This window comes from Drosophila nasuta, chromosome 2L, assembly GCF_023558535.2.
Source record: "Drosophila nasuta strain 15112-1781.00 chromosome 2L, ASM2355853v1, whole genome shotgun sequence".
Taxonomy (NCBI): domain Eukaryota; kingdom Metazoa; phylum Arthropoda; class Insecta; order Diptera; family Drosophilidae; genus Drosophila; species Drosophila nasuta.
In genome coordinates, this window is record NC_083455.1 from 2706292 (window position 1) to 2728077 (window position 21786).

General features: G+C 37.2%; 3 protein-coding genes and 1 long non-coding RNA gene across 5 annotated transcripts; 3 read left to right on the forward strand and 1 right to left on the reverse strand.

Annotated features, from left to right (window-relative positions):
• Window positions 1-5945: 5945 nt before the first annotated feature.
• Window positions 5946-8250, reverse strand: LOC132783687 (uncharacterized). The gene is made up of 3 exons (XR_009632180.1): window positions 8138-8250; window positions 6131-6405; window positions 5946-6039 (listed from the first exon to the last, which is right to left on the reverse strand). It is a non-coding gene; the product is annotated as an uncharacterized LOC132783687 (long non-coding RNA).
• A 2694-nt stretch (window positions 8251-10944) lies between these two features.
• Window positions 10945-12838, forward strand: LOC132793494 (calphotin). The gene is made up of 2 exons (XM_060803447.1): window positions 10945-11146; window positions 11761-12838. The coding sequence occupies exons 1-2, from the start codon at window positions 11135-11137 to the stop codon at window positions 12784-12786; spliced, it is 1038 nt and encodes a 345-aa protein (XP_060659430.1). The 5' UTR covers window positions 10945-11134; the 3' UTR covers window positions 12787-12838.
• A 758-nt stretch (window positions 12839-13596) lies between these two features.
• LOC132783612 (importin subunit alpha) lies at window positions 13597-16593 on the forward strand. Its single transcript, XM_060788887.1, has 5 exons — window positions 13597-13800; window positions 14150-14297; window positions 14368-14681; window positions 14737-15307; window positions 15403-16593. Exons 2-5 carry the CDS (start codon window positions 14235-14237, stop codon window positions 16021-16023), a joined length of 1569 nt encoding a protein of 522 aa, XP_060644870.1. The 5' UTR covers window positions 13597-13800; window positions 14150-14234; the 3' UTR covers window positions 16024-16593.
• A 97-nt stretch (window positions 16594-16690) lies between these two features.
• Window positions 16691-21773, forward strand: LOC132783613 (serine protease inhibitor 42Dd). 2 transcript variants are annotated; one of them, XM_060788889.1, is made up of 4 exons: window positions 16691-17390; window positions 20316-21254; window positions 21313-21463; window positions 21527-21773. In XM_060788889.1, exons 2-4 carry the CDS (start codon window positions 20352-20354, stop codon window positions 21649-21651), a joined length of 1179 nt encoding a protein of 392 aa, XP_060644872.1. In that variant the 5' UTR covers window positions 16691-17390; window positions 20316-20351; the 3' UTR covers window positions 21652-21773. The 2 variants fall into 2 exon arrangements, with proteins under 2 accessions (XP_060644872.1, XP_060644871.1); XM_060788888.1 differs by lacking the exon at window positions 16691-17390 and adding an exon at window positions 18501-18521.
• Window positions 21774-21786: the final 13 nt, after the last annotated feature.

Sequence of the window (21786 nt, forward strand, 5' to 3'; positions counted from 1 at the left end):
TTTAGTTGTTTTTGCTACATTTACTAAATATGTCAATAGATTTAAAGTGTTCTTACAAATTAGTGGATATTATTCATAAGTAATTCTAATACTTTATTAAAATTGCTGTTTCATCGAGTACAAGAGGCTATGTACATAAGTTGTGTTATAAATTATAAATATAAATATATACCATATAATAAAAGTAAAATCATTATAAAGTAAAGCTCATTAATGAATATAGTTAAGAAACCAGGTATTTAAATTATTAAATTAAAAATGTAAATTAATATATTTCCTATAAATTGAATTTGAATTATTTTAGTTGTTCAATGGTTGAAAGGGTCGCTTTAAATATAAAATAAGGACAAAAATACAAGGAACAGAATTAAATCCGTTGTAATATTTGCTAAAGACAATTGAGCCAAACATTAAAAAGTAAATATTAAGAAAATCATGAAATTTTCGACTTGAATATTTTCAAATTAAATTTTTCATTTTGTAGAGGAAAGAAAAGCATGAATTCAATTGAAAATATTCGAATATCCTTAAGCAATATGTTAAACCAAATTAATCGATGAAATTCAAATTTGCTGATTTGCAAAACTTTATTATCTAAGCAATAATTCAAATAAAATTCAATTTTCATCGCATTTGAATAATGCCGCCTTAATGCAGTTCGTATTTGAAAATTTTCATGTCGCGAGCTCCAATTAGTGATGCCGAAATTTAATGGAATATTTCACTTCTTCAGGCAAAATGCTAAACGTTTGCATAGAGATACACCAATTTGGCAAAAACTCCTTTAAGGATACAAAAACACAACAGTCAATGTCGTTCGAGGTTTTTTTATGAACGATGAACGATAAAGTACATGATATGAATATATGTAATTAGATCACCCCAAAGATGTAATAAATAAATTGAAATATTAAGGGAATAAAGTACATTTTCTGATTAGTTTAAAGATTTGATGTCTCAAATATTTAAAGTTGAACCGATTTTTGTATTCCACGTTTCGCATCGTCAGGGACACAATCGACACAACATAATAAATTTACAAATCGTCAATGCGGTTTTGCCACCAATCAACAGAAATCCCTGAACAAAAGTTAATATCATTGAATCCATAAATAACCGGAATTGCCACGCCCACAATTGCCGACATACGCTCTCTGAAATGCTAATTGCACTAAACATGATTTTATTTCCCCCTCGCTGTGGCTCTCATTTGGAGAGTAGACAAAACACAACGAAGTTAATTTCATTCCTGAATTATGACTCAAGGGCAATATTAACATGGAAATTATGAACATGGCGGCCAATGAAAAGTGACAGCCTCCACAGCAATAACTCGCGGGACTCGCGCGCTAAACTTATTGTCTAGCAAAATTCTCTGTAATACTCTATAGAGTATTCGTTTTGAAGAGAGGCATTATGTTTGGGTATATTACCAATTTTAAGGTAACTTCATAAATATTATCATATGTATTATATATACTCTGACGATATATATATAACTTTATATGAATGTATAGCTATTTTTATTGTTTATTTTAATATACATAAGTATAATATTTTAATACCATATACTCCTGTATATACGACTCCACTTAAAGTTAATTTTTGTCGCTCGTATTAGAATGCGAAAACGAAAAAGAGCCAAACTCAGTATGAAGAATAGTATCACAAAGAGTAATGCACTAAATGTGATATTTTTGACTCTGTTTGCATCTCCCGTTTTCAAGTAACGGTAAAAAAAGCTCACACGCTTCAAATTGCGCACATTTCAATTGTTGCGGCTAGAGAGAAATATTTGGTGTGAATTTGTTTTGTTTATAGTCTGGATCCACACTTAATAGGATTTACATAAAATAGAAACAACTAAACAATTGAAACCAGTTTGAAAAATAAACATTAAACTCATTATTATCATTATATATTTATAATATATTATAAGCAAAAGCATAAATTATAGATGATATTTAAAAACTTGTTAGTTGGTTAAGTTTGAAATTAAATTGGGGCTTATGAAATCAGTGATAGGTTTCACACTATATACCTCACCACTTGTACAACTACAGGGTAAACTGAAAACAAGGCAATAAAAAACAAATTGCAAAACCAACAGAGTTCGGGCAACGGCAACAGCAACGGCAACGGCAACTGCAAAATGCAGCACTAAGGACTGCCTGAAAGCTGCCGGACACACAAAAACAAGAAAATTATTTTCATAGCACAACAATCTCTGCTTTTGTTGTTGTTGTTGTTGTTGTTGTTGTTGTTTTAGTGATTTTTGAGCAATGAACCTAAAGGGGGGTCGCTTTGTCGCTCCAAGAGACGTCGCGAGAGGCACGAAGGGAAACGCTGCTGGCGAGAATTGGTAAAACTGTCCGAAAATTTACGCCACAGCGGTGCATTTTAGGAGTGGTCAAGCGTTGACAGTGGCTCTGGTTTTAGTACTCATCCTGACTCTGGCTCCTCCCCGGTTTTGTTGGCTGTGACCCGCTTGGTGGGCATTGCATATTTTGCGGCGTTTAGGCAACGAAAACAATGCCCAAAAAAGGGAACAACAACAGCAGTCATGATGGCAAGCTGCAATTTTATATATGGTACTATGATTTATGCCATCATCATAATAAATTTATGTGATTTATCTGCGATGCCTAAGGCGACTACTACTTTTTTTTTTTGCTGATGCGGTCCCAATTCAAATTTTACACTTTAATTGTAATGCAGTTGCCCAAGTCTTTGAATGTGTGTGTGCGTAGCAAGAGAATTCATAACTTTTGACAGTTTTAGGTTAGCATTTCATTTCCCCCTCGCTTTGAGGTTTGAATAAGAAAATCTTTGTATACCCTGTAACCATAGTGTGCAAGTCTATAATAAAATCGTTACATCCGGAAGTGCAGAATATGCAAGCCATAAAGTAGTAATATCCTTTTGACTGAAAGCACACTCAGAGACTATAAGAGTCGGAGAAATCAAATTGTAGTTCCAACTCATATTTTTTCTTGTAAAATTTGGGTGCACTTTGGTGAGTATCTAGAAATTAGCATGCAACCAAAATATAATTTCGATAGCATTTTAATGCGTTCCAAGAACCGAGATTAGTAGACAGGTAAAAACCGTATAATATAATCAGTTGATGTTTTCACTTGTAATAGGTAACGAAGATTGTTCGTTGGAAGAAGCCATCGACTCTGGACACTTCTCCTACATAAAGAATCGGAAAAGAAAACATTAACGAAATAAAAAAGCAACAATAACAATATTATAGCTAAATTATAACTAATACATAAATAATAAAAAAACTAAATAAATAGATAAATAAAATAAATATGTGAAATAGTTATAATATATCTTCAAGAGATTTTAATATGGCAAATTAATATAACGATATTTTTATATTACTTGAAAAATATTTAAATATATCGTCATATATGTAAATGGATCACCTGACAAAGTCTCTTAAGGATTCTTGGCTTGCAGAATTTTTAAGCTGTTAGCGCGGACCACAAATTTTTAAAAGATTCCATAACAAAGCTCTATTTTAAAGAAAATCTAAGAGTAAAAAAGCTCACTTACAATATTCTCCAGCGACGAAAGATCTTTTCCAGCCGGTGATGAGTGTGTGTGTGTGAGTTATGATGTTGTTGTTATATCTGTGGAACACAACTTGAAAGGCCTGACAAAAGCTCTCCGCTATGAGAAGATCAACTCAGAAAAAAAAGAAGTGCGGTCGAAGCGACAACGAAACACTTGCGAGACAGATGAATGCAAAAAGATTACGGCTACAGCAAATGAACCGATTGTATCTTACTGTTCAACAGATAGAAAGAATTCGGGATTTGTTGAATTGTAAATTATCACAGTGATTATATATGATTGTTATCAGTTTTTATCTCGTTTGCTTAAGTTTAGTCAAGCGAATTTTAATTAAAATTCGCATTTGCAATGGCAAACAACGTCAGCACACTGCGTAAAATATTTTGCATAATCATAAAATAGCGTAGACACCTCATGCTTACCCATGCTGCATTTCCAAAACAGCGTCTCACATCTTGTACGAGTTTCATCTCTGCCGTTTCCTGTGAGCAATTCCGCATCACGTATTCGCCGCGTGGGCCACGAACAGCCGTTAAAGTGTCAACAAGTTGATGATGTAGGTACGTAGGTAACATATCGTTGACATGACATGCTGTGACTGACTGTTGACTCCAGTCTCCTGACAAAGGGCTCGCTCTACATCTGCGTAGAGCACTTGTTTAGCCAGTTATCCTTAAATCTGGGGAAAGTTAAGTTAACAACACGAGCATGGGAAGCCCAATCAATATGCACAATATGCAGTCAATATTTGAATATTCAAAACTGCTGTGATTTTCATTCACTCGATAGTCAATTGTCCCAAAACCTCTTTTGTTTGACTATTTGCTAGCCCATAAAGAGCCCTCCTTCTTGTTCCCGTCTGCACTCCAAACTCCGCACTCCATACTCCACTGATTGTTGCTGCTCCTGTTGCTGTTGATGGCCCAAGTTTAATCTGCAGTTACAGCGCGCGATATCGACGCCGGCGCTCAAGTGGCATGCATCCAAGTCCAAGAGCCCTTTACATTTTTAGGCATTAGCAAGTAGTCGCCATTGTTGCTGACGTTGTTGTTGTTGTTGTTGTTGTTTATGCACTTGGAATGTCAACGGCATTGTTAAAACGCGCCTGTGGAACAGTGCGAGGGCGTGGCCCTGAGCATTACTCCTGCCAGCCAGACACAAATGCAATCAATGCTCTCAGTGATTGTTGTTGTAGCTCTTGATGTGTATGCGGATGCGGAGAATATTGTTGTTGCTTCACGCCTGGTGCTTGGCGCTTGACGCTCTTGCTCAAAACAATCAGACAACCCAAAACAGCATGCATGATGTGTCAGACATAGCGTGCAGCACTCTTTGTCGGCACTTAGACGCCTTTAAATATGCAACATTGTCAAGTGCAGTCAGGTGGCACTTTGTTGCACAGCTTTTCCTAATACGAGTCCTTCATACTCAGCATTTCAGCTCAATCAACTGTCGCTCAATTCAACCGAATTGAAAAAAGTTAATCCTTAAACCAAATGCCCCATTACCGTTTAAACATAGAATTTAGAAGAACATAATAACTCATATAACTTCGATTTTCAGAGGAATAGTTGTGTCAAAGATCCGTTCGGAAATTTTAGTTATATAAACAAAATCTGAGATTCTATTTAAATTCTCCATCGAAATTTCAGTTCATTAAAATTTTTAACTGAATTCATAACTTGTATTTTGTTCTGAAAAAATTGTTGCAAGTTTAACAATTTATTTCATTGATATGCCATATTCTCTGCATATTTTATGTACCACTAAATTTGTATTCCCGATATCTATAGGCCAGAAGGGTATTATAATTTATGTAACAGGCAGATCAGCGTCAACAGCCGAGAACATATAGCCATATCCGTCTGTCCGTATGAACACCCAAATCTCAGAGACTATGTATAAGAGATATAGCTATAAGATGTCGAAGTTATTTAAGAAATACTTTTATATGGCAAAAAACAACTACTACAATCGGGTCTAACAATATATTATATTGTGTATAGTATATTTAGAATGTATTACTATATCGATATACCAAAAGCAGCATTCGGTATATTTTTTATATGTTTTGGTATATTTTATTTTGCTTTTATTCAAAATAGTTAGGGGGTTTCTTACATTCGGCTATAGATTTATTACTTTTTAATTCCTAAGTCATGTAATTTCGATTTGGGAGATTGAAATAAAAACAATGCTTTTACTTGTATGTAAAAGTTTACTTCAGTTCAGTTAAGTTGAATGATGTTTAACCATATTTTTTTATTATAAATATAAATATTGAAAATGTACACATAATTTGTAAGGTAGTATATACATACATATGTATGTATGTGATTTACATATAGGCTGTATTGGGTCATCATTCCGCTGGGTCAGCTTACTTCTTATATTGAGTTGCAATGGTTTAACGATTCATTCGAATAAAGTAAATCCGTTAAAGGTGGGAATCTGGTTTAAGAAAATGTAAATATTTATACAGCAGTATCGCTTGGAAGGATCTTAAATAATTATTAATTGAAGGATATATCTAGTTACTTACTTAAGTTAAGCAGCTTAAGTCAATTGCAGATATTTACTTGCATACAAACTACTATCAATCCAAGCAAGCAATTGCCATGATTACCATACTCTTCAATTCGAGCCAGCTGGCTGTGAGTTCCAAATCCGCTTAGCAACCCTGTAATTGGCCCCTTTGTCTGTCTGTTTGTCTGACTGTGTATAAGTTGGGTGCGGGTGTTATTCTCGAAGTCGCGGACAATCGCCAATCGTTCATCTAGTTCTTTGGTCTCCTTTTATTGCATAATCTTTAAAGCTCTAAAGCGCCGACAACAGACACGAAAATTGGGATTAAGCAATATACGTATGATATCAAAATATATACGCAATAAAAATAAATCAGCCAAAATCAGACTACACTTTTTTGTTGTGGACACCGTTGACACAATTCAATTTTAATCGCATCGTTAAATTGATTAATTTCATTGTTTGTGTCTATAGAATTTGTCGCCAGACTTTGATCGATATACAATATATTAAACAACGCCGGTGGCGTCAATTGCTTTCGCAAAGAGCACACTCTAGTTATCGTATTTATTTACTTAAAATACTTTAATTAAATAAACTCATATTTCATATGCAAAGTTAAATACTTTTTGTTTTATCTAATTTCATTAGATGGGGTACTGAATGTGATTACTTTGTAATTATTAATATTTTTGAAAAAGAATTGCAGTACAAGTTCCTGGAGTAAGATTCTTAAATTATTTTATTAATTCAAAACTACATTTAGTTTACTGAGCATGTTTGGATTTCCGTTTCGACGCCAATTTTGATGGATTATTTTGCCGGCGTGAGTGTATGAGTTCATTTACAGTTTACTCTTTGCGCTTGAAGAGTGTGTGAGTGAGTAGGTGTGTGTGATTTGTCTCAGGTCATTTGTCTTGGCATGGCTGACTGGCAATTATGCTGCTGCCATAGCTTTGAGATGAATGTTTTCATTCATTGAATGCGGAAAGGTGTTTATGAGCTTGAATTTGCCTGTCAATGGATAGTTTTGATCGATATCTGTGTGCAGGGATTAACGCTTGCCAACTAATTGGCTTAAATTGTTTTCTATTGGCTGACAGCCCCAAAAGCTAAAGTTCCTGTTTGATGGCATGGAAAGTTTCCAACTTAAAGGCTGAGAAGCGAGAATTGAGGAGCCGAGAACCTTGACAACATTTCCATTCCAATGCCTTTACCTATACACATACACTGCACACACACACACACACACACACACACACACTCGCACACACTTGCAAAGTTGTGTGATTTTTGTGTAAATTGTCTGTGGAACTGCAGTCGACTGCATTTGGCAAGAGCCGCCCACTTGGAATACCCTGTATTTGACAAGAAGTAGGGGAATGATTAAAAAGGTAATATCTGAAATAGTGTCAACTCAAGCAGCACAAAAGGATAACAAGATAAGATTTTGCCCCTTCATGAATTATTCGTAGTCAAGACTGGTGTTGCAATAAATGTTGTTAAACGTCTTTTATAGGGTATTTCCTCATGTCACCTTTTTATTGCAGGAACTCTGATTTGCGTATCTAGTTGGACTAACATCAGTTGTGTCTACCTTTCTCTTTCACTGTTTATCTCTCATTCTCTTTCCATCTCACTCAATACACGTTGCTCATTTCGCTAGCTAAAAATGCATTTCCTGTCAAGTGTAAAAAGGAAATGATGTGATGCTCTCGAGCTTTAACGTGCAATCAATCATTGCCGCTGTCGCTGCTGCTGCTGCTGCCACCGTCTCTCAGTATCACTGCCATTTTACAGTCCGACACACACATCTCCCCTTCGCCTCTGAAGTATCACCTATTCGGCTGGCTGCCACCACTCGCTGTCTTTGGTTGGCTGTTTTGCCATCTGCCCTTCGTTTGTGGCGACAAAGTCAACGAAAAGAGTTTATTAAGCCAGGCAAATAGTGTTAAGTATTTGTCAAATGTCAAAGTGCAGCCACATCTAGTCGCCTGCTTCTCGTGCTCATGAATGTACTCACTTTGCACTCGCATTTCCGTTACCGCAATTTCCGCAATTTTGTCGCCTTTGCGATTAAACGAATTCATCAAGTGTAAATCATTTCACTTAGCTCGCTTTCCTATCAAATTCGAATGGAATATAAATATTTTGTTCACTACTAAAGCGATATTAATTTTCATTAAAATGAGCCGAGTTTTTTTTTAGGTTTGCATAATATTACTAGTCTCTTCTGCATTAGTATTATCATGGACTTATTACATCAAAAAGAGATCCGTTAATATGTGTAGAGCAGCTCATATCCAAGTTATCGCAGTTCTCAACACTTGTTTTTGGGACGTACTACTCAACACATAGAATAAGCAATTATGCAATTATTGTGTAATACACAACACTTAAAATAAGAAAGTATCGATAAGAGAAGAATGAAATTCGAGAATCGATAACAAAGCAATATTTGTACGTAATCGAACTAATAAGCAAATTAATTGGAAATACATATGTATACAACGGATAAATAATTAAAAATGTGAAAATACGTATGAATATAAGATTGGATCATTTTTTTAAACTTCAATAGTATTAAAAATTTGAATTCTTTAGTTTGTTTTTTAGTTTGTAATTCAGCCAGCGGAATTCAGGTTGAACAACGCTTCTTTCTGCCTTCGTTTGTGTCTTCTCCCATTTACTCTTTCATATTTTCGCAAAACAGCTGTTTGGGTCTGCCTACGCATCTTGATAGACCTTTGGGGGTACGTGTCTGGAGACAGTAATTGGTCTTTAATGGCCATTCGAATAGAATGCTTCAACCTCCGGAGTCGACCACAAAAGAAACAACGAAGACTCCACAAGCGACTTATGAACGCTTCACGCACTTTTAATTTTGAAACTGAAAGGGGGAAACGCTCGCCTTTTAAGTGTTTACTCAACAACAATATCAACAAAATAAAAACATAAAAAAAAACAACAAACTAAGAAAAGATGCCTTGAAGACTTAATTCAAATAGGCTCGAAATTCCTTGAATCTATTTAGAGTTTAATTACATTGATTTTAACCACAAAATGAGTTGACAAAATTTTGTTACCCATTTTCGTTAGAAAACCCTTCTTTGTTCATGCTGGGTAACCCTCAATCTTTTGTATTGAATGAAACCGATTTTCAATTAAAAATCCACTCAATTAGGTTTAAATAACGTTCGGTAATTTGTTCACTATGCATACCTCAAGGTAAAAGTTAACCGCATAATGATGGATTTCTCCTTGATTCTAAGTATTTTAGAATTTTTTTCCTTGACCTTTCGCTTGGAAAAGTTTTAAATTTCTCTGTGGGTTACACAACTTCCATTCACTTTTATGCTACGATATTTTTGAAAATTCACTAAATCAATAGTAAACATTTAAATTGTGTTTAAATAACGCATGTAATTTTATTTGTATTGTAATTGTAACATATTTAAAATTTGTATTGGATTCAATTTGATATGAGACGGAGATGTTTATTTATAGTATTGCGTTTGGCATATCGACAAGTGGGGAAACGAACAAGGCGACAATTAACAAGTAAATAAACAAAATCGTAGTTGGCATTTGGGGCATGGACACTGAAACCGCGTTCACGAAAATGGGACAAATGAGACATTCTCTGAAAACAACAACTAAAAAAGTCACCGAAACTGAAACTGACTCTGAAACAACACACAAATTGAAACAGTAAGTGAAACAGAGACTGAAAGTGAAGCGCGAAACTGAAAACAGAAAACAGATAACTAAAAACTGAAAACTCAAACTCATGCTGCAAATGAAGCAAACGCAACGTCCCGTCTGACATACAAACTGAGTGGGCAGAAATGAAGTGAAGCAGACGAAATAGCCACAGTAGAGCCAAAGGTGTTGACAGACAATGCGCTGACAATTCACCTAACAACGAGACTGTGCCAAAGGGACGGCGGTTTGGGCAGCGCCACTTGAGATGGCACTGTGTCGTGACACGAGGCACGATAAATGTGAACTTACAAACTTAAGAGGAGATGTGTGATTAATCTTTTGATTTGTGTCTACTCTAGTGGGAATCAGTCGACTAGTGTGATGTGTCAGTAGAGATGGCATCGTGACACAAAATTAAAATTACTTGAAAGGAGACACGGATCAACTTTTAAATTTCAGTTTACTTAAGTGGGAGTTAGTGTCATCTATCATTAAAAGTGACAACTTTTATCCTCGCACGCAGTACGAACGGCAAGGAACAATTATTGTGTTTTGGAGAGGCAATATAAATGATTGATCAATCTATAAGTGTTTTCTTCTATGGCTAAAAAACACGGTGTCATCTCCAATGCCTTTGCGCAGTTCCTCCACAGGTTGACAGCGAGTTGACTGACAGCCTGAAGGCAATAAATCGTGAATTTCAAGTGCAAAAACTGAAAATGTGATGTAATCGAGGATGATTGGCTGAAGAATAACTTATTGGATTTGGAGCACTCAAATGACAATTAAAGACTTAATTAAATAATGGTTAATAGGCATACGAGGAAGCGCCGTTAGCGTTGAACTTGAAAAAAAAACAGAGCAAATCCCAAATGGAGATCTGTACTGAAGCCCAACTATCAGCTCGACTATGAAACGAAACCAGTTTGCGACACAATTGTCAAATTGTCAACACGGGCATCTATGAGATACTTTTGTACTTTCGAGATACTTTTGTACTTATTACCGGTTTTGCACGTTGTCAAATGCTTCGTGAGTACGTGTGTGGGTGTAAATGGACAACACCACAGGGCAGCCAAGAGCTAATTCTAGACTACACGCCCGCTCCATATAAAGTGACATGCACGCAGAGCGAACCACATCATTAACCAAACGTCGCTCACATCGCCATCATCAAGTGTTGGCGAGGACGAAAACTGCCTTGTAAACTCGACGGATTCGCCCGATAAATTTGCATACCTCGTATGTGTTTGCAGTGTGTGTGCGTGTGTGCTGCGTGTTTCCAAGTTTCAATCAAAGCCAAGTTAACGAGAAAATGGCAAGTCGAGTAAGTTGCTTGGCTAAACCACTTATATCCAGCGGCTATAAATACCGCCAAGGAAAGGATATCGAACGCAAATCGTGTTACGTGCTAAACTTATAATATCTATGCACATCAAGGAATTTGTAGTTTCTATCACAAGTTTATCAAAGTCGCAGATATTTTATTGTCTAATTCATCTTCAGACTACACAGCGTGCTCTTTTCTAATCTTTAATTTAGATTGTGAACTTTATTTTATGATAGATCATTAACTTCATGCATAGGGCAGGATTATATAATACTTGAGTACTACATATAAGATGTTGATCTACTTTAGTACGGAGTGGACTTCATTATTTTTTTATTTAGTATACTAAACCTGAGGTTATAAATATTATTAAGACAGTATCCAGTATTAGAATATATCTTTTAAAGTAACATGTAAATGTTCTTATTTTATTTTAAACAACTTTATCTTTTAACAAAATATTTTATCTTTGTGATTTAGATACAGCTGATAGCGATTGATTTAATCTTCATTCATCAGATCAGAATAGTTTTAAATTGTTAGATATCATCAGATATCAAAACCCCAATTCAATCCCCAACTTAATCGATCTTAATCGCTTCCTATTCCAGTTTTTGACCGCCCTCTCCCTGATGGCGCTCGCTGGCAGCTGTCTAGGTGGCTTCGCAGCCACGTACGCTGGTTACCATCCCGGCTTTGCCACCTATCAGGCAGCTCCCGCTGTCTACCATGCGGCACCAGCTGCTGCTCTCTATCATCAGGCAGCGGCGGCTCCAGTGTTGGCCAAAACGCTGCTGCCAGCTGCACCGATTTACACAAAGTCATACGCTGTGCCCTCGCCCTTTGTGAAGGCTGTTACCCCAGTTGCTGCAGTTGCTCCAGTTGCTCCAGTGGCTGCTCCCGTTGTGAGCACTTACGCAGCTCCCGCTATCGCTCCCGTTGTGAAGACCGTTGCCCCGATTGTCAAGCAGGTGGAACTGGAGTCTGCGCCCCGTTACGATTTCTCCTATGGCGTCCATGACTCGCTCACCGGCGACATCAAGAGCCAAGTGGAAAGCCGCGATGGTGGTAATGTGGTTGGCTCCTACAGTGTCCTCGATGCCGATGGTTATAAGCGCACAGTGACCTACACCGCCGACGACATCAATGGCTTCAATGCTGTGGTGCACCGTGAGCCTGTGGTTGCTGCCCGTGCTGCAGTCGTCGCACCTGTTGCCACCGCTCCAGTGGTTGCCGCTGCTCCAGTGGTTGCCGCTCCAGCCACATTCCCCGCACCAATCTACTACCCACAAGCCCAGCAGCAAGTGTTCCAGCCACAACAGCAGCTTTTCCAGCCACAACAGGTTAATGTCGAGCAGGAGAGCGAAGTTGTGGAGGCACCTCGTCAGCCCGAACAGGAGCCAACGGCCATTGACTACACGGAGGAGCAGCAGCAACAGCAGCAGCTTTACCCACAGGATCAGCAGTTCCCACCTTATCCATCAGCGTCCCCAGCTCCGGCTGATTCCAGCGATGGCGACAACGATTCCGATGTGGTAGAAGCCCGTGTTGCTAAGGAAAACGGTTCCACTACCCCAGCTTCAGCTCCAGCTCCAGTGAACGAGGACAATAAGGAGGAGCACAAAAAGTCGGCATAAATTAAACTGACCACGCTGAATACTTTCTGTTCAAATAAAAAAATTTATTCAAAAGCAATTGAAATTGTATCACTTTGATAAAATTCAGCTTATGTTTCTAAAATATGCATGTAAAACACATTGCATATGAATGTATAAAGTAATTTGTGGCAGGAAATCAAATTAACTGCATTTCGATGAAATAACCAAGTTTGTTTTAAAAAGCAAACAAGCAAGTCGTTTTGCTGAATTTGCAGACTCCGCTCGTGTGGATGGTAAATTTCTTCGCTGCAAGTATGTGGATCGTGTTTGTTCACATCACATTTGTAAGCGTGCATTTTTTTTGGGCATTGCGGAATATTTAAAAAAAAAAATATGGCCTCATTAATATTCTTTTATATAATAAAATTATTTCAACTACTTGTATTTTTAAGCGAATCAGGAAAATTAAAAACATTTGATTCTCACGCCATCTAGCGGATGGTGGCATTATTATTTTGAGCGATCGTGTTAAAATTAACAGCGACACTCGTGTAGCACATTACAACTTTGCATCTTTGATTAAATATGTAATATTTTGACAAATCCAATCTTCAAATACGAGCTCATTTTTATGCAATTAATGTTATCGCTTAAAGCAAAGAACTGTAATAAATTATACAAAAAAAATCATACAAAATAATTACAATAATCCTAAAACTGGTATACTTGGTATATTTCTCTTCTTAAAATAGCATATTTGGAAATCACGCTCTACGGCCACACTATCGATCAAAGCAAGCATTTCATTTAAATAAAACGGCACTTTTTTAGCGCAAAGCAAAGTAGTCATCGGAATCCAATTCTCTGCTACGTTCTCCGTAATATTACAATCATTTACATCAGTTTTATTTCGATTTTAAAGGTGTTCAGATACACAGAGATTTGGTTATATTAGTTCCAAATTTGTAGGGTGAAGCAAATTAAAAAGTTTTTTGTTAAACATATTTTTTATAGCGGTGGACCGTACATTAAAATACAGCTAAAGAAATAGAGGTAAGTGAAGTAACAAAGATTGGACGAACAAGGCTGCTGCGCCGCCGCTTCACTAGCAAATGGCGGTCCCATTTTTGTCATCTTTTGCTTTGCGCCTTGAAGCGCATTGGCAGCGCAGCTGTTGCTTTTATTGTTCTTACTTTGGCCTTGCGAAGCAGGCTCTGCAAAGAGCAAAAAGGGAGATGAAAACGAAGAAATCGGCAGGCACAAAAGAAATGCCAAAAGTACGCACACAATTGCACGATTCTTGCATGTATATACATATGCGTGTATAATCGTAGCAGGCTTTGATCTCTGTCTGTCTCTGCATTTCCTTTGCACACTACTAACAGCAAGTTTTTCATTATAGCTGTAAACTTCTAATCGTGGCAGAAACAATTTTATTTTAATTATCAAAAGAGAACTACAAAAAAAAAACCAATAAAATATTCATCATGAACAAAGCGGATGGAAGTACACACCAGGGCCAATACAAGGCAAACTCTCTTAACACGCAGGTAAGAGCGGTCTTTTTAAACTTGCCGTTCAAGTTTAACCTCAACTCTTGCATGTTTGCTTGTTATCTAGGACTCGCGCATGCGCCGCCATGAGGTGACCATCGAGTTGCGCAAATCTAAGAAAGAGGATCAGATGTTCAAGCGTCGTAACATCAATGACGAAGACCTCACCTCGCCTCTCAAGGAGGTCAACGGCCAATCGCCAGTGCAACTGTCGGTCGATGAGATTGTGATTGCCATGAACAGCAAGGATCAGGAGCGACAGTTCCTGGGTATGCAGCAGGCCCGCAAGATGCTAAGTCGTGAACGCAATCCGCCCATTGATCTGATGATCGGACATGGCATTGTGCCAATTTGCATTAGCTTCCTTCAAAATACTGGCAAGTAAGTAATACATTTTTTACATTATTATCACATTATTCATGTCATTCTCCCGTAGCACCATGCTGCAATTCGAAGCCGCTTGGGCCCTGACCAATATCGCCTCTGGCACATCTGAGCAAACTCGTTGTGTGATAGAACAGGATGCCGTGCCGCATTTTATTGCCCTGTTGCAGTCCAAGTCCATAAATCTGGCTGAGCAGGCTGTTTGGGCACTCGGAAACATTGCTGGCGATGGCGCCGCGGCACGTGACATTGTTATTCACAATAATGTGATCGATGGCATCTTGCCACTAATTAATAATGACACACCCATCTCGTTCCTACGCAACATTGTCTGGCTCATGTCAAACTTGTGTCGCAACAAGAATCCATCGCCACCCTTTGAGCAGGTGAAACGCTTGTTGCCAGTGCTGTCTCAATTGCTTCTTAGCCAAGACATTCAGGTGTTGGCCGATGCCTGTTGGGCACTCTCCTACGTCACTGACGATGACAACCACAAAATACAGGCGGTCGTCGATACGGATGCAGTGCCAAAGTTGGTGAATCTTCTCAAGACTGATGAACCCAGTATCATTGTGCCTGCCCTACGTAGTGTGGGCAACATAGTAACTGGAACGGATCAGCAGGTCAGTTGATGGTCGTTGTTAAATTGTTATATTATGATTATTACTAATTATTATTATTAATTATTATTATTAATCATTGTTATTATTATTTTCAGACCGATGTGGTTATAGCCTCTAATGGTTTGCCCAAACTAGGCTTGTTGCTGCAGCACCCCAAGGGTAATATTGTCAAGGAGGCGGCATGGACTGTGAGCAACATTACAGCCGGCAATCAGAAACAGATTCAGGCGGTAATCGATGCGGGCATCTTTCACCAGATTCGTCATGTGCTTGAGAAGGGAGATTTCAAGGCCCAAAAAGAGGCAGCTTGGGCAGTGACCAATACTACCACTTCGGGTACACCCGAGCAAATTGTGGAATTAATAGAAAAGAACAAGATATTGAAGCCCTTCATTGATTTGCTGGATGCCAAAGATCCCCGCACCATCAAGGTGGTCCAAACAGGACTTTCCAATCTCTTTGCACTTGCTGAGAAAATGGGTGGCACCGAAAATCTATGCCTGATGGTGGAGGAGTTGGGCGGTCTCGATAAGCTGGAGGCATTGCAGCAACACGAGAACGAAGAGGTCTACAAGAAGGCCTATGCCATCATTGATACCTACTTCAACACTGGCGACGACGAGGCCGAGCAGAAACTTGCGCCCCAGGAGGTTAATGGCGCATTGGAGTTTAATGCCACACAGCCAAAGGCGCCCGAGGGTGGATATTCCTTCTAACAAAAATCACAAGTGCCAACCATCACATATATATACCATACACACATTTTGTTTTTCGTCATATGCGACCGCGCCTACACTACAAATGCACACACAATCTATACTGTCTTGCCACTCCAAGTTAATACTCTTTCAATGATGCCCTTCCACACTGTACCGCATTCGGCCATGAAAACGCATCTTAGGCGCGTTGCTAACTACTTTCCATTGATTCGCACACACACACTCATATAAACACATCTACACACACACACACACACTGACCACATTCTAAATGCCACGTGTTCTTACACCTAGCAGCAATCTGCCTAACTGCGATGGGTGTCCTTACACTGTTTTACACTGATACACGGGATGGACGCAGCCTGTTGCGTTTGCATGGCTGAATGTGTGATTGGAGTGTGTGCTTTATTCCATTTTGAATTACACATCAATCTTTTCGAATGTATAGTTAGTCTGTTAAAATATTTATTGATTATGTATATGTACACTTGTGAGATCAACATAAACTTTTAATCGTCAGTAATTAAACAATCCAGTCAACGGATAATAAAAATTGTAAGCGATGAGCATGATTGCCTTTTTAGACAATGTAAATTATATTTTTCTGGATTAAATTCGAATGCAGCAGCATTTTAAAGAAAATATTTGTATTTATAATTGTGGCAAAATTCTATATGATATGATAATAAATCGTTAACCGTTTATCGTTATCTGTACCATATAATAGAACAGCACTACGAAGCATTCATTGCTAAAGCATAATGACCCCATTGCGACAGATTAGATAAGCTGATTAAACAATAGAACTATGGCAACAAAGCAAAAGCTGATGCTGTATGACTCAATTTAATCAAGCGTCGCATCCCAATCAGCGACAATTCTAGTTGTAGTGGTTGTGTTCAAAACACATCATATAGTAGAATAGAATTGTGAATGGAAAAGGTCTCTCAGTGGACGCTGAGCTGAGAGCGCCCACCGCATCGCAGTTCGTCTTTAGCGTCGTTCGGTAGCTGTTTGAGCGGCCAGAGAAATTGTAAAAATAGATGAAATTTTCAGTTGCAGAAAATTCAAAACTTTGCCAGAGCTTTCAGCGTTCCCCAAGTGTCGTCATCAATGAACACAGCGGCAGCGCAATTTAATTAGCTTCTTCATATATATTTTTTGTATCCTCTAATGAAAGTGAGCATTCAGTTCAATTGTGTGCGAAGCTCTGTGCGGGCGTGAATTCTTTGGTCTCGTTCTTCTATTTTGTTTTTCGCCAACGCATCTTGAGTAATTTTTGTTTTTGTTTTCGTGTTTCGTATACCATTTGGGTATACTTCCTCTGGTTTGGTGCACTACTGAGTGGACAGGAAAAGTAAGAGGTAATTATCAGTGAGATCAGTGATAAATGAGGCATGAGATATTTTTGAGATTCAACGCTCTGGTGTTGTAGTGTATCTCAGTAAAGTTGTGTTTAAAATTTTAAATACAAATGTATATAAATGTTTAAAGTGTGTAATAAAATATATGTTAACCATGTTTTGGTCAAATGATTTTAAATTGTGTGCGTTAAACATATAAAATTGGAAATGAAACAATAACTTGCTGAGTTATTGATATATAATTCAAAAAAGAAAAGTTAAATTCATATCTAAAAATAAAAACTTATAAATTATGATTTAATAATGCATTTTGAGAAATATATACATACATGCCTTGAACAAGAAATAATATATGTATGTACATAATTCATGATTGAAAAAAGATCTAATTAAACTGCTCATGTTGCTTCCCAATCGCGTATATACTATATGTGCATAACATACATACATAAATATAGTTGCTCTTAGTGATTGTAGTTGTTGTTGTTTCAGCCTACGAAAATGATTCTGTGACCTCATGCACAGCAATTGAAAATCTATTGATCGTTTACCATCTGTTAAGAATCGGATCAATATGCATACATTCGTTGAATCGTGCTCTATATTTTATAGAAAAATCTACATTTTATCAACAACAAAATTGAAATAAGAATGGAGAATACTTTTGACAAATTCATGATGTAATTAATTTCCTAAAGAAAACGAAAAAATTGGCACGCCAAAACTAAACAATAAACATTTAAGAGCACGCTGAGTAAAACTACTTAGTCGACAGCTGGCACGATCTACCGATTTGTTTTTATGTGATCTGAGAGGATACCCTATAAAAATCAAATTGTAAACTTCACGCAATTCGTATGTGACATGATTTCCGATAAATTAAAAGTTAATTAAAACCTCTCATTTATTAATTGAGTAAATACATCAGTTGAATATCAGCATAAGATTTAACAGCTGTCAGAACTATCTGCAAAAGGGTATTTGATAGTCAATTTCTGTATGTTATTGTGTTTACTTTCATTCAAATTGGGCATCCGATACACATTCGCGTCAGATTAAAAGTTGCCGAAAATACTAATGCGCGTGCAACAGTGTGTGTGTATACGTGTGCGTATAGATTCACTCATGCATGTGAGTATGAATGTTTCTTCTGCCGCGCAATGTCAAAGTTTTTCCGTTTCGTGTTATTGTGTACTTTGTTGCTTAACCTAGAATAGTGTCAAGTTTTTCTATGTTTGTGGGCAATTGTCTGGGGCCATTATTTTTTCGACTTGTTGTTTTCATTGGTGTACTATATCTAGTGTAATCTGTAATCTTTCAGAAAGGAATAAGAAAAGCAAAAAAAAAAATACTAATAGCTGTTATATTTAATCTCATAATCTCAATTTGAATATAAGTTCAATATTAGTAAATTTTTACTCGCCTTTGTTACATATATGTATGTACATCTTTGTTAGTGTTCTAAATTTTTATATTGACTAATTGAATGGGTATGAAACAGTCGATCTGACTTATCTGATATTTATTTACTCTTGTTCGATGGCTTTTACGGGCTTGAATAGTGAAACGGAAGAGATTGTTTAATAAAACAGTTTTGAGGCCAAGACTCAACTTTTGACCATTCGAAGAAAATCAAATTAATGGCATGCTCGTAAATATGAACCCATGCAAAATAATAAGTAAAACAGAATGAGATAAGAAATTGAAATAGTTTATCAAACGATAGTATATACAAATATTATGATTCAAGATCATGTTAATGGAAGGGATATTAAAATTGAAACATTTCACATATTTGCACAAAAGTTCTTATTTCTTTAATCGCATTTTTTGTAACTCGTGCAATATAATATTAAATCAAACATTAATTATATTTTAGAAAAGCCTCATCATTTTCCGAATCTCGAATTTGTTAACATAATAGACATTAGACTACTTTACTAAATTAAATTTTATTTATTGTATGGTTTAAATAATAAATTTATTGGGTATACAAGTACATACATAACATACACAACATTTATAATGGGCATGTCTCTAATGTCTAATGCCATATTTGTAGACATTTCTAGTGTTTCGACAAAAAAAACTTATTGCGCTTGATAAAGCATTTAAAATTGATACTTTTAAAATAATTACAATAAAATATATACATCGCACGCTTCAAAACCAGAAGTTGCTTTCTGATTGAATTTAACGAAATCTATTAAATTCAAAGAAATCTTATAAATTGATTTATCATTATAATGATGTTTATTTTGTTTTGTACTCGCTACAAATAGGGTAGCAAATGAATCAGAAGGAGTCATCTCCAATTCCATAAAGTATATATATTCTTTATTACTGTCAATAGCAGAGACGATATATAATTTAATCGAATAACATGCGTAATTTTGAAGCTAGAATCGCGAAAATAAACATATAATAATAATTACTGTATTTATGCTACCTAAAAATTTAGAAGCGAGAAGATAAAAATTGTAAAACTTATTTAAGAAATACTTTTGCATGACATAAACTGCCTACTGCAATTAGGTCTTAGCTACTTTGATATATTTTTATTGTAATACTATATTGATATACCAAATGTTAGACTGTAGTTTTCTTACTTCTTTTTTTTTCTTCAAAAATTTTGATTTTAAGTGCAAGTGAAATGTCGCACATGACAATTCATCACCATAGTTTTATTAAACTTTATACGAAGAGGAATGTATCCTTTAACAATAAGACTAGAAAATAATATGCTAACACATACTTAAGCTACATTTAGTAAATTTTACTTTAAGCCATCTAATTCTAATTTGTTTAGTATACCACTACCACAGTGATATTTTCATATTTAGCTATTAATCCTCTTTAATGCATGTCTGGAAATAATGAATATATTCAATATAATAATACACAAATATAATATGTTATTTGCAGATCGTTCCCAAATACGCCACGAAAAACCTAATCAGAATGAGCTCTATACCTGCCTCCAGCTCCAGTCTACCGCCGGAACTCAATCTTGGAGCGGAGATATTCAACATCATTGCAGCTTCAGCTGAAGATCAAAATGTGATCATATCTCCGCTGTTGCTAGAGGTGACGCTGACACTGCTCTATCTGGGCTCAGATGGGGCCACTGCCGAGGAACTTCAAAAGCTGTTAAAGTTAAAGGATCGCTTTGTGAGCAATGCTAAAATGGCCAACTTCTATGCCGCCGAATTGAATGCGGCGACAAGCGATGCAGATACTAAGATCCAGCTGGAAAATCGCCTATTTCTGCAACAAAACTCTGGTGTAGCTGTTGCCGATGACTTTCAGAAGATTGCACAAACCTTTTTCCATGCGACGGCAGAGTGTGTGGATTTACAGCAAACCGAGAAGCTATCTCGCCACATCACCGATAATATCTTGGCCAGCATTGGCGGCGGCAACTGGCAGCAACAGCTTCAGGTGAATGGTGGTCAGATGGCATCTATGCTGCTGTTGCTGGCGGCCCGACTGCAAAGCAAATGGTTCTTGCCTTTCAGTGCGTATCGCACTGGCCTCTATGAGTTCCACAAAAACGACGGCAGCAGCAATGTTGCGAAGTCCGTGCCCATGCTCTTTGACGATGATATGTTTGTAAAGTACGCCGAGTTGCGAGAGCTCAATTCACGTGCCATTGAATTGCCGTACGAGCATGAGGACGAATTGGCAATGCTTCTAATCCTGCCCAATCAGCGTGATGCCTCGGCCTTAGCCCAGCTGGAGACTCAATTGCGTACTGTGGATCTCGGGGAATTGCAGCAGCGCATGCAAATGGAAAGTGTTCAAGTCTTGCTGCCCAAATTTAGCATCGACTTCGAATGTAGTCTGCGACAGGCGCTCAAACAAGTAATACCCTAAGCAGCGAGTTATGTTATCATGTTTTAATTTTATACTATTCTTGCAGATGGGCTTTTCGGAGATCTTTAGTTCCGCTGCCAACTTTAAGCATTTGCACTCAGCTTCCACCAATCTGCCTATTCTCGACGTCCTACAGAAGTTGCGCATTGACCTAAATGAATCCGGCTCTGGCTCAGCGTTACCACAGCCGGCGGCAGGTGAGTAATTGAATGCTATGACCAGGTCACTTCTATTGTGATATTACAACTCTTTTTTTGTAGGATATAAGCCGATTGTCATTAGCAATTCCTCGCGGCAAAAATTCTTTCGGGCGGATCATCCATTTTTCTTTGCCATTCGCGGTCCGAATGTGACCCACTTTATTGGGCATGTGGTTAGTTTTTAACGGCCATATATGGTATATTATGTACCTTTGCACTAACATGCCTTGTACTATATAACGGCTACTCAAACTAATAATTTGTACTCTCTAATTTATGCGCAAAAAATAAAAGAATTTATGGTTGTAGATTTTTTATAA